We start from the raw sequence: 12,824 nt of genomic DNA, 5'->3' as shown, positions 1-12,824 counted from the left end.
ATGTTTGATTTTTGAGCTATGTAGCAGCACATTTGAATTCCCCCTTTAAACAGCACGATCCACTCATTACAGCAGTTTGGATTTTTGTTTTCTTTCAAGCTGGACAGCGATGTTTTAAACTTTCTCTGTTTTCTGTATCAAAACTAACGGGGCAGCAAAGTCTGGTTTTTAACTTTGGCCGGAGTGTTACGCTGATAAATCATAGGCAAGTCCTTCTGGCAGGGTTTTAGCACTGCACCTGAATGGGCCAAGTATTTGCAGGGCTTTTTCAACTTGACGTTTTTCCATTGTCCTGCGCCCCGGGGATGACGGGTTGATGTCAGTCGTGCTCGGGAGGCGCAGACGCGGTGGGTCTGCCCTGCCTGGCGCTGGGGAAGGTGTGCAACCTAATACTGTGCTCAGAGCACATCTGGGATCGTTTGATTCCCATTGTTCTGCCGGTGAACTCTGGACGTGAGAAGTTACAGCCCGCAAGCAGCGCGGTGCCAATTGTGTGTGACAGTGATTTCAGCTTAATAAATATGTGAGTGGTAACTCCAATACTCAAATTTTTGTTGCTCTGAGTGTAATTGCAGCTTAGTGCCTGGCTATGTGTGTGTGAGAGTCAGTATGTGATTTTTTTTTCCTGCAGTAGGTGAAGCAATTTTGTTTTCAGGAGACAATTTGATCCATAGGGTCGATTTTAAAAGGCTGAGTGCATGTTTTACCGAAGACTTTTTGGGTTGGACGGATTTCAGGAATTGTAGGTAGAGGTGTGACTCTTTTACCATATGCCACTTTTTGTGATTTCATCTCCTGAAGGAACTTTTCTTCACCCTCCAGTAAAGCTTAGTTTACCAGGAGGCCTGCAGGGATGGACATCACAGCTGCCCATATAAAACAGCTGTGCTATCCCCAAATTCTGGTGTGACCTGCAGCCTTGCTTTAAAACTAATTACAGTAAGCCTTTGGCTAATTTAGATTCATGCACAATTCCAAATCGGATACCACGTGGTTTCCCTAATAACACTTTAAGGAAATGAATGAGCATTTATCAAGGATAAGCTTGGGGAGAGCCAGCTGGCACCAAAAATTCCTTAAAACTTGTGTCCTAGGACAAAGCAATTCACGCACCAAAACCAGCCCACCTCATGTGAATAGAGTGGAATTCACTTCAAAGTGAATTGAAAATGCCTAATGTTACTAGAATGAGAGTTACTGAGTAAAATTAAATAAAGACCGTTTTTTAACAATTCCTTCAAAGTCTTTTGTCAGTTACAGTGAGATGGTTGTTTCATTTTCATAAGTGAGAGATTTCCAACTGTGACACGTTTTCCATTAGAGACTCCATTATGGACCTTTTACCATTCAGACAGTCAGAGTACCCTCAAATCTCTCTTGGGTGCACAGGCCAACACAGCTCTGGTGTGAAATAGCAGGGAATATTGTTGGAGGCAGTGAAGCCACTGTTGGTTACAGCCAGGGGATGGAACAATATGTTTTTCTAGTATAGAGACAATAAGTTATGTTTGGTGTCACCTTGGGGAAAAATAAGTCACCTTGATTGCATCTCCTTGGCCTGCAACTTATTCACAAAAGCATCTTTCGTCCTCAGCCAAAGCCTTAGACTCTTAATGGAATTTCTTTTGCTTTATTCTGTAGTTCAATTCACCCTTAAAATGTTGGCTAGATGGTGTTTGCTTTCCAAATTTCCCTACCTAAATGGTTTAAAACTAAGTCTGTGGGTCTCTTGAAGACTTTTATTTCACCAGGGATTATGCAGGTACTGTGTGGCAGGGTTGAGGAAGCACTGCAGAAAGATAGGGATGGCATTTGAGACTCTTAAACAGTTCCTGTGATGATAAAAGCTGTTGAGGGAGGCTCCAGGGAACTCTTCACCAGTGCTTCAGAACTTGAGCAGCAGGCACTAAGTCACCTCAAAAGCTGCTGTGGGTTTTGAATCAGTTCCGGTTTCCTACCTTTGGTCTGAAATCAATGTGAGAATCAGATCCGGAGAGACACTGGACCCATCCATGCTTCTGGGCTGCCCTATTCCTGTGAAACCTCACACCAGGTTTGGGAGTTTAGGGAGCCTTCACACTGCTAAGGACTGGGGAAGCAGACCTTCATTCCTGGCCAAGTTTTTGACACTCACAGAAGCTGAGTAACACTTTCCCTGAAATGGGCTTCTCCAGGGAGGAGCCAGTGCTACACAGGGCTGACGTGGAGTTGTCAGAGGCACAGGATCAACTGGTTTTGCAGAAGAGCACATTTAAGCCTTTTCACCATTAGCCCACTTTCCTCTGTTATTAAAGTTGACCCATAAATCTAACCTATATATGTATTTATCATTCCTAAAGATGAAGATTTGGAGGAATAAAGGAGTGGGGGCTTCAGGTATCTTGCCATCCTTAGCTGACAAAAGGGATTTCTTCCTCCCATCCCCAAAGCAAAGAGCACCCATGAGGTTGGGAGTTACTACAGGAGTGGTGTCCCCTCAGGGCAGCTTCAAAGACAACACAACAGGTCTTCATGGTGCAAGCTGCCAGGAGCTCCTGCTGCCTGAGGATGATCCAACTTTAGACTCCTTGGGTTGGCCTTCCCGTTCTCAATGTGACTCTGTCCGTGGTCCCTGCGGGTGAACAGGTCACACGCTCGTGTCCTCACTGTCCTACAGCCAGGGAGCCAACACACAGGCAGTTCCACTCATTTACCTGGGAAATCTGCAGGAGAGGCCTGAGTGAACTCACCCCCCACCTGCCCACAGTGGCACAGGTGGGGTATCTCTCCTCTGCTAAAACCTCCATCACGGGCTTTCTGTGACCTGGAACTTGTGTCACACTGAACAGCATCTGAGCATGGGCTGAAGAGTGAAAATATGGATAAAATTTATAAGTTTTATTACAAGAAATCACTCAGCTGTTATTCCATCTCCACCCTGGCTCGTTGGTCTAGGGGTATGATTCTCGCTTAGGGTGCGAGAGGTCCCGGGTTCAAATCCCGGACGAGCCCTTCTTTTGCAACAAACGTGGGTAGAGCCCTTCCCAAATCTTCGTTCTCGAAGCCTAGCCGTGAATGAATGAATGAATATTCCATCTCCTCCATGGTAATTTGTACTGGCCATGATCCATTCTTCAGGTTTCCGAGAGACACAAAATGGCAAAAAAAAGGTGAGAAGACCACCTGTTTCATGAGGCAGAGGCTGAAGAAAGGTGAAATAACTTGCACACATTGTCTAAGCAAGTGACCTGCAGAACAGAGCTGAGTGCTGTGACGCTCTGAGCAGGAGTGTAGAGGCAGCCTCATATCACCCAAATCTGCTTCTCCCAGCACCCTCAGCTCACCCTCGCAAGACCACGTGAAATGCTCATAAACAGCTTAAAAATCTATGGTCAATCAGGCCCTTCGGAAAAGATGGGGGCTAAGAGCGTGGGAGGAATAAAGGGAGTCAAGAGAGCCCTGAAGGAGGGCGAGAGCCACAGCAGGAGCTGGGAGGGGAGAAGGAGACAGCACAGACAGAGGGAACCACTGGCTGATGCTGCTGAAGTGTCATCTTAATTATCCCTGGCAAAAGAACAGTGATTAACATCGATGACTGTGGACAACCTTTGTGTAATTACTCATTAACATTTCTAAAATTGCACCTAGCTGCTACAGCAATACATGCTTTATAGATTCATCATGTTGAAGTCCAGAAAGAATCATTAGATCGTCTATGCAGACCCCTGTGCTTTGCCAGCTGCTATTACACTGCAGAAATTAGCGCTGGAGGCGGCTTGTGCTTGGCTTCCACGTACTTTCCAGAAAGGGCATCCAGGGATAGCAAGCGATGGACACTCTGCCCCATGCCTTGAGATGTTGTTCTAAATTCAGGTCGCTCCCCTGCCCCAGCCTCACGTTAAAATCCATGCTGGTTGCCTTTTTTTTTTTTGGTCATTATTTATGGAAATGGTACCCACAGCCAAGCAGAGCTGGATGGGAACAGGAATTCTTCGTCCCCATCTCCTCTGAGCGGGAAGAGAGGAGGCAGCTGAATTAGAGGCTTCTGCATTGCCTATCTGTGCTCCTTCCTCAGACATGGGTACCACCTGCCCAAAGCTACCATTGGCCAAGAACATTAACAGAAGTCCTGTGAGTAATAATTTAAAATAATGGATTAATTAGAGGAAATTGTGATCTGCCTGCAAATGTCCTTTCTGCAAGCATTAAAATGGAGCTAATCCTTGCAGCTACACAACTCATTGCAAGCCACTGGCTCTGCTGGGTTTTACTAGAGGAAAAGGGCATTTTTATTCTCATCTACTCATTTTAGAGACCAGTCCCAGTTAGACTAACTCAGCAAAACCTGTTTCTTTTCCTAAAGAAACATGAAAACCAAATTTTTATGGTATCTTGTGATCAGAGAAAGACCACTCTGACCTACATGTTGTAGGTGATCCCATTTCCATGCAGGTGCTTCCATTTTGAACCAGGACTTCAGTTAAATTAAAATATTTCAGTCCTCAGAGTAGGGAGAAGAACACAGTAAATACCTTCTGGGTCCACTACCCTTGCAGAAGACTGTTTGGAGGAGATATTACACAACCCTCAAGGCAAGAAAAATGATGCAGAAAGTCCCAGAAATCACAAAACCACCTCTTCTAATGTGGGGCAACCCCAATCCACCATTGATGTTATTCTGGTTGCGTGAGTATTAGTGAAAAATGAAAGATCTGTATCACAGTTGTTAAATCCCAGGGTAATGTGCAGGTGGTATTTAACTCTGGCCAGACCTGAACCACCATTTTGAGGACAGAAAGACTGTAAGTTGGGCACTACACAACACCTGAGGGAGAGTAAGGTCCCCTGGAAGCTTAATCCCTTCCACTATTTGTCCTGTGTTGCTGTTCACTGAATTCAAACAGCCGACCAAGAAGCATCCTGCACATCACAGGAGCGATGAGTGGCTCAGGAATTAAAAAGAACGAAGCATGGCGTGGTTATCCCGGCACCCACAGCACACAAGGGGAAAGTTGGAAAAGAAAGAAGGGAATCTACACCAAGATTCACCATCCTGGGGCATCTCTGGTGAAACCAAGCCTTAGTGTAGCTCCCCAGCAGCGGAATCAGAGCTGTAACAGAAATCAGAGCCAGGAAGGATCCACGGGAGTGATGCAGCCGCCGGCACACTCAGGGAGCAGCAGGGATGCAGAATGCAGCCCTCCCACCGTGGCCCTGCTGTGTCCAGCCCCTCAAGCATAAAGGGAAGGGGTGTAAGAGGAGGATGAAGAAATATGGGATGGGGTCTTCCTGAGAACTAGAGAAATAGCTGAGAAATAGAGAAATAGAACATTAATCCCTTTGTTTTGTATGAGCATAATAGTTTAGACTTCAGAAATAATCAATAGTCTTTCTGCTAGTGGAGTATTTCATTCCCAGCAGTTTCACGGAGAGTTTGAGGGAGATTATATATTTATGGTTTCCCATTTGAAAGACTTTTAGCAGGTTTACCTGGAACATATGGATCCTATTTTGGTTCTTTTGTTTTAGCACTTAATGCTTATGAAATTGCCAGTTAATGACATCCATGCCCAAACCATGTTGCTTTTTAAAGTAAAATGCCTACCAAAGGTCCATGTTCATACTTACCACTTCTCAAGTACAGCAATGAAAGTTTTAAGAGGCTTGTTACCTACTGTGTCTGGGGGAGGGAACCGACAGAATAATGAAATTACAAACAGAGGTTTAGATTAAAGTCTTGCTGGCCCTGCCTGCACTGGGGCTCGAGGCACTGCAACCCCACCAGCACCAACGGGCCACCCCAGGCCTGAGTGTGGGGAGACCCTGGGCATGGGTGCAGGGAGGCCCCACATTTTTTTCAGGAAACTTGGGCTGGGGAAAGGTAAACTGGAATTACGAAGCCCCTGGGGCAGGGTGAGGGATACCGGGGTCGGGAGCAGAGGGATGAGGCTAGATGGGAGGGCACCCCAGAGCTGGGTGAGTGGGGGACTCCGAGCGATGCTCAGCCAGAGAGAGCACCCCTTCCGTCTCCAGCCTCTGGCTGACCTGGGACGCGAGTGATAACGGGCCCTTTTGCTGCTGATAGGCTGGGCAAACCCCGGGGCACCTCCGGTAGAGATCCCTCCGGCCCAGGGCGCCCGAGGGGCGGGCGTGGAGCTTCCCCGGGCCGGGCGGGACGCGGCGCAGAGCGCGGAGCGTGGAGCGTGTCGCGCATGTTACCGGCTCCGCTAATCACCCTGAGCCTTTGATTGCCCTGCACGTGGGGACGAGCCTCCACACTTCAAAAGAGCGTGGGAAATCCTGATTAAAAGGCTTTTCTCCCCCATTGGGATCGACACCTTCTTTGAAGCCCTTCCAAGCGACAATGCAAACGCAGCCACCGCCAAAGGACTGTATCTATATTTTAAGTGACTTTAATTTCTCTTCCCCCCTCTTGCTCTCTTCCCCCTCCTTTCCTTTCAGTTTTGGAAACACCTGGTAAGTTGTAAAATGATTTACGAAGTGAAAGTGTTAAATGAGGCCACCAGCTGTAAGACTGACAGAGCTTTATGAGTTTTATTAGGTGCCCTATTATGGAAAATAAACTTTAATCCGTCCATAAAAACAGAATCTGAAAAACATATTTGCCCTTGTAGTCTGGAACACTGAAGGTATTCTTGTGAGACGCTGGGCTTTAAAGAGATTAATTTTATTGAGACAGACACAATACACCGGTAGGACTTTGATACCGAGTCCGTGAATAGCTGCCTGTACCCGCAAGGCTGGTTTTCATGGGAATGGGACACGTTTGGACACACATCTCTTGGGCATACAGAAAATTCCTGGCCCGATGGGGCACATCTGCCAGTTTAATTAGTGGGTATTAAACTGGACATTAATGACTGAGGGAGGATCTTTTTTCGGGGAGGTGATCCCAGGCAGCTCTTGAAAGTTATTAATTATAATTAAAATAATTATTGTTATTGTTGTTGTTGTTATTATTATTATTATTATTATTATTATGCGCTATGCACTATATTTCAATTATTGATAATTTTTTAAGATAACGATGTGTTCTCCAGACTGATACGGTTTAGATATTTCAAGGTGTGAGCAAGAGGTAAATCCTGATGACAGTAACTCGGACGTGTCACGGGGATTAGGGTGGAGGAGCCACCGCGGCCCTCCGCGGGTATTGCGCGCTCCTGCGAGGCCGTTCACCCGCGAAGATGCAGCCGCAACAAGCGGCGTGAAAACTACAGAGATGCTGATGCCTTTATACTTCTATCGCCTTAAAGTCTCTACAACCTGTGGCCGAAAGAAAATCGTTTACAAATTTAAATCAGAGACTCCTATGTGATTGTTTCCGTCCAAGGGCGTACGTATCAATCAAGCCCAAAATCAAATTTATCCCGATCAAGTATTTTGACACATGGGATCCATCCAGTTTTATGATTTATCGTGATTTTTGGCGTGTCGCCCCGGGGCGCTGTGTGTGCGGGGCCAGGGAGCTGGTAACTAACCGCGTTATGCCTGAATGGCACCTCCAGCCGCCCCACCTGAAGCTTTTCCTTCGTGAATCTCATCCCATAATCTCATGCATCCACTAGCCTGTGTTTCACGGGTCGGATTTTTATAGAAGCCGTTTAGAGGGGCCACGCTGTTCCCATTTGAAAGGTTAACACGCGTTTGTAGAAAATAACTTTTATTATTATTAATATTATTATTATTATTATTAATTGTAAAAACGCATGAGAGTGGGAACGCTCCATGTTTCAGAGCTCCTCGTTCTCAGCCTCCGGGGCTCTGCGGTGACCCACGAGGCGGTGACACCCGGGATGAGGGGGCCGGGTCCCTCCGCTCCCCTGCGCGGCCCTAGGCTGGAGCAGAGCGGAGCCGCCCCGTAATTCATTCGCGGGGATGAATTGCCAGACGTGGCCCCGAGCTGGCGGGGATGAGCCAGTGATTATATTTAAATTCGCTATAATTGATTTGGGGAAGAGCTGCGGTGACAGGGATTAATTGATCCGCAAATTTATTGGCGAGATAAATCCCCGCAGTTATCGAAAACCCCGCACTCCACTGAGGGGTCCCGTCCTCGGTACCGGGGAGGGTACGGGGGCCCCGAGCCCCCTCCCACCCGCGGGAGGCCCGCGTTGTTTTGGAAGTCGAGCAGCCCCTGGAAGACAGCGCTACTCCCGCGAGGGGGGAGATTGGTCCCGCCGCTCCCCCGGATTCCCAAAAGCATCGCGCGACGGTACCCGCCTGGGATACGCATCTCCCGTGCGCTGCTCTCAGGAAAACCCCACGCCGCTGTCAGACACCACACGACAGCTGAGACACTGGATTAAATTCGGGTTAGAAAGGGGTTCCCCGCTCCTTCCCGAGCGCTTCGGCACCTCCCAGAACACCGGGATTCCCTGGCTCGAGAGCGCCGAGCATCTCCCCCCTCACACAGCGCTCATACACCACTAGTACAAAACGCCATTTATTTTCCACCCCATCGCAAGGGTGGGAGGGCCTAGGGAATAATTTAGCATGCATAAGTAGAGGTAATTTTTTTTATAAATACCATATACAAAAATAAAGACAGTACTGAGATTTCCAGCAGTTTTAACGTTCATGACATAAACAGTTTTCCCGATATATAGTAAGAACAAAACACTTCAATACTTAGCGAAAGGAATGAGCTTCCAGGGGGCAGGGATGGGGGGGTGGGGAGCTCAAGTTTTGTCTGTTTTTCAGTCAATAATAACACTGTATTCACCGTAAATCCTCTTCCCCGCCCGGCATGCGGAGGATCCTCTTCTCCATCCCTCTCCAAGCAGGGAGAAATCGGAACAAGGGAGGGAGCGGGGCCGGTGCCGACCACGAGCGGCAGGGCTCCCCTACGGAAGGACGGCTGGAGGGAGCGGGGCGTGCGGGGGGGCTCACTGGGACTGCGACGGGGCCCCGTGCCGGCCCCGGGGCTGCGTGTCCTCCTCGTCCGCCTCGGAGCAGTCGGAGGAGTGGTACGGGCAGCACCTCCCGGCCGCCGGCGCCACCTCTTCTTCCTCCTCCTCCTCTTCCTCGTCCTCAGGTTCGCTGTCGGGCAGTTCCCGCATCCTCCTCCCGCCGCTCTTCTCGGGGGCGGGCAGCAGCAGGTCTTCATCCCCCTTGTCCTCCCCTCCGGCCCCCTTCTGCTTCTCGGCCTCCTGCGCCGCCTGCTCCTTCGCCTTCTTGCTGCGCTTCCACTTCATGCGCCGGTTCTGAAACCAGATCTTCACCTGCGGGAGACGGGACACACACACACACATCACCTCATCCGCCACCCCCCGAGGGCAGCGTCCCCCACCCGCCCCTCGCCGCGGGAACTCACCTGTGTCTCGGTCAGCATGAGCGACGTGGCCACCTCGAAGCGCTTGGGCCGCGAGAGATACTTGTTGAGCTTGAACTGGTGCTCCAGCTCCAGCAGCTGCTGGCTGGTGAAGGCCGTGCGAGGCCGGCGGCACTTCCCCAGCAGGTTGGACTGTGCCTGGGCTGGGAAAGGACAGGGGGGGAGCGCGGAGGTGAGCGCGGAGCCGCCCTGCCGCGCCCGCGCATCCCCCGGGAGGGCCGTGGGAAGTGGGGGAGGCAGGAAAGACTGTGTGTGTGTGTGTGACTGAAGCAAGGATGGACAGGTATCCACCGGAGCAAAGACCGAGGCAGGGATTTCCTCCAGCCTCCAGGTCCCCCAGCTCCGAGGTTTTCCGGCTTTCATAGTGTCAGGCGATCCCCCACGGGGACAAAAAAAATTAAATTAAATCTTTTAAATAAAGCAAAATATGTCTCTTGATTTCCCAAGAGCCTAACAAACGCGAGACAATAAACCGAAGCCAGGGATCGCGGCGAAGGGGCACTGGGCTCTCCAGGGAGCGGCAATTTGCTCCATTTAATGTTTTAGTTAAACCTGCCGCAATCCCAGCCCGCCCATATCCGTTTAATTAGTGGGATTGCAGGCGGGCACCCCTCCGGCGGGCCGGGACCCGGACCGAGCCAGGGGCCTGCTCCGCACTGCCCTGGGAGTGCCGGTCACCGCCGGCCCCTCGGGGCGTAAATCAGCAGCGAGGGGCGGAAAACTATCTTTGAAAGGGAGAAAAAAAAAAGGCGTAGTTTCCACGTTCAAAAATAATAAGCAAAATTAAGGATTTATAAAAGATGGGGGAAAAAAAATCCAGCGGCGAGCAAACGAAAACTGAGCGCCTTCGTGGGGTTCGGACGCAGCCGGGGCAGCGCTACGACCCATTTCTCGAAGTATTTTTGCTACTTTGGCTTATTTGGTTTAGAAAATAAAAAATCTGGGAAGGGGTGGCTCCCGCTCCCTGGCCGCGGTTGGTGGCAGCTCGCTAAAGCGGGAGAAAGAAAAGGACAGTGTCCGCTCCCGGCCGCAGCGCCCGGGAGATTTTCTCACCGCGGTGCGATTTTCCGAGGCTCCATTCCCGTTTCGCTCGGTTATTTATTCCCCTCTGCCCCTTGTTTGAGAGGCAGGGCTCTGACAGCTCTCCTAATTATTTTTTCTTCCTGAATGTTCCAGTCTAAACAACCCCAATTCGAGTGAAAACAAAGGACTTTTTTGTCTGAGAATGTGTGTGCAGAGTAGAAGAAGGGGGAGAAAAAAAAAAATCGCAATTCTTTTCCTGGCATGATTTTCGTAAAACTACACCTCCGGTATTGTTAAACCGGCCATTCCCACCGAGAGCTCACACCTCCGAAAATGATCTTTGCTTAAACCAGATGCATGCAAGGTCCCCATCGCCGCGAGGCCTAGAGCTCAGCTCCGCGCTTTGCTGGGACTCCGGGATTGCCTGGCTCCATTCAGCGCTCCCAGCCTTCCTTGGGCCCAAACCTACACCCTCCCGATTATATTTGTCCATTCGTTATCCCCAGGGAACGCAGAACCCCACATTTTTGGCCGACCCCAGATCCTCCCTACACCCCTTTGCCCAGAGGACCCGACCTCATTATTAAAAGCCCATTTCCGATAAAGGAGAAATAAAATTAAGAACGGTGGGTGAGTGATGTGACCTGCCGCCCCGCTTTTTTTGGGGGGGACTACATTGAAATTGGGATTTTGGGAGACACCATGGGGATCCCTGCCCCTGCCCTGTCCACAACACCCCCCACCTCCCCTCCCCGGCCGCTTTTACTCTCCGGAACGGGCGTCTTGCAAAGGCAGGGAGCGATTTGCCACCTTCCCTTTTAACCTGCCGTGAGTGGACGGGCTGCCCAGGGCTCCTCAAGGGCCGGGAATGGCGAGGTGACCGCACCTCCCCGTTTCCCATTGCGGAACGCTATTTCTTTCTTTTTTCTAATAAAAAATTTTCAAAAAATAAGAATGTCGCCTCAGGTTTAAGTCTGCACTTTATTTAGGCGGGGGCAGGAGGAGGTTTCTCCCCTCTCGGAAGGAGGCAGCTGCCGGTAGGCCCCCGCAGCGGGACAGGGGAGGGAAGGGACGCGGCTGCCCTGCGGAGGAAGGCGAATACTCACAGTTGAAGTCGGGCATCTTGGGCAGGATCATGCCGGCTGTGGAGGCCCGGAGCCACTGGTCCAGCTGGAAGGTGCCGGCGCTGAGCTTGATGGGGTCGGCGGCGGGGTGCGAGGGGTGCGCTCCCTGCACCTGCGAGTAGGGGTAGGAGAGTGCCGGGTGCTGCCCGCCCAGCGCCGAGTACCCGTACACGGGGTGCCCGTACAGGGCCGCCTGCGCCGGCATTCCCGGCCCACCGGGCGCCGCAGGGTGCAGTCCCAGGGCCATGCCGGCCGCCGAGGCGTGGTGGTGCGGGTGGGCTCCCGCGCCCGCCCCGGGCAGGAACCCGGGCTTGGGGACCAGCGCGCAGTGCGCGGCCAGGAGCCGCGGCGGGGATGGGCTGTCGGTGCGCAGGCAGTCGGCGGGGCCGCCGGCGGGATGCTCGGAGGAGGACGAAGAGGACGAAGAGGAAGAGGAGGAGGACGAGGACGGCGGGCTGCCGCTCCCGCTGCTGCTGCTCCCGCTGCCTCCCAGCGAGGTGACCAGGGCCAGCGGCGCGCTCTGCCCCGCCGCCGCCGCCGCCTTGGGGGGGTCGACAGCCAGCAGCGCGTCGATGCGGAAATTTTTGGATTTTTCCATGAGGAGCGCCGGCGGGAGGGAAGGAGGGAGGCGGCCGTGGGCGGGCGGGACCGTTGGGCTGCCCCGGGCCGGCCGCGTCTCCCGGCGGCGGGGGCGGCACTGCGGCCGCGCTCCGCGGGGCGCGCCCCTTCAAGGCCCGCAGGCGGCTCCCATTGGCCCCGCACCGCCGCGGCCTCGCCCCTCACTGGCCCCGCCGCCCACCCGTCACGGCGGAGCGCCCGCCCCCTCCCGCACACACCCCCGGGGGACTCCGGGATGGGGATACTGGGAGAGGGGATGGTCCCGGCAAACCGGCTGCTCTCCGCGGGGAGAGCTCTCCCCGCCGCGGTGCTGTGTCCCGGTGACAGTTTTCCACCGTTCCCGCACGCACGGCAAATATTTGCCGTAAACGCGCAGCCGGCCGCTTTTTTAACGAGTCGGAAAGAATAAACACCTGCGGGTCAGGGAGTCACCCCGCCACCAAATCCCGGGTCTGTCAACAGCGTTATTACACCTGCTTATCTCGAGCAAACAGCCCCGGACAGAAAAGGGAAAGAGCGGGGCGAGGGGTCGCTCCCTTACCCAGGGTCCCGTTTTCCTCAGGGGGGCCGCGGGAGCCCCGCACCGGCGGTGTGAGCGAAAGGTCAGGCTGCAGCATGAAGGGCTGCCAAGGTAAACACGCTCTCTCTTCAAAAAGCCATTGCCAGTCTCGCGGAGAAGGCGCTCGGCAGCGGGAAATGTCCGTGTCGCGGCTCCACCGCCGTGA

The 12,824-nt window shown here is 52.2% G+C and overlaps 1 protein-coding gene and 1 non-coding gene across 2 annotated transcripts; one reads left to right on the top strand and one right to left on the bottom strand.

Annotated features, from left to right (window-relative positions):
* Window positions 1-2,919: 2,919 nt before the first annotated feature.
* On the top strand, window positions 2,920-2,991 carry TRNAP-AGG. The gene has a single exon. It is a non-coding gene; the product is annotated as a tRNA-Pro (tRNA).
* Window positions 2,992-8,809: 5,818 nt separating this feature from the next.
* On the bottom strand, window positions 8,810-12,079 carry MNX1 (motor neuron and pancreas homeobox 1). The gene is made up of 3 exons (XM_027686999.1): window positions 11,464-12,079; window positions 9,317-9,477; window positions 8,810-9,224 (listed from the first exon to the last, which is right to left on the bottom strand). Exons 1-3 carry the CDS (start codon window positions 12,077-12,079, stop codon window positions 8,889-8,891), a joined length of 1,113 nt encoding a protein of 370 aa, XP_027542800.1. The 3' UTR covers window positions 8,810-8,888.
* Window positions 12,080-12,824: the final 745 nt, after the last annotated feature.

The sequence above is a fragment of the Neopelma chrysocephalum genome, unplaced genomic scaffold (assembly GCF_003984885.1).
Source record: "Neopelma chrysocephalum unplaced genomic scaffold, ASM398488v2 Primary Assembly neopelma1_72, whole genome shotgun sequence".
NCBI classification, from domain to species: Eukaryota; Metazoa; Chordata; class Aves; order Passeriformes; family Pipridae; genus Neopelma; species Neopelma chrysocephalum.
The sequence above is the reverse complement of the archived record's forward strand: the minus strand, read 5'-3'. Positions and strand labels throughout refer to the sequence as shown.

What these genes read in the sequence shown, in the direction of transcription:
- MNX1 (XM_027686999.1), bottom strand. Translation starts at nt 12,079, where the DNA reads ATGGAAAAATCCAAAAATTTCCGCATCGACGCGCTGCTGGCTGTCGAC. An exon ending in CAAGATGCCCGACTTCAACT is followed by an intron (nt 9,478 to 11,463) that starts GTGAGTATTCGC and finishes GTCCTTTCCCAG; the next exon opens with CCCAGGCACAGTCCAACCTG. An exon ending in TCATGCTGACCGAGACACAG is followed by an intron (nt 9,225 to 9,316) that starts GTGAGTTCCCGC and finishes CGTCTCCCGCAG; the next exon opens with GTGAAGATCTGGTTTCAGAA.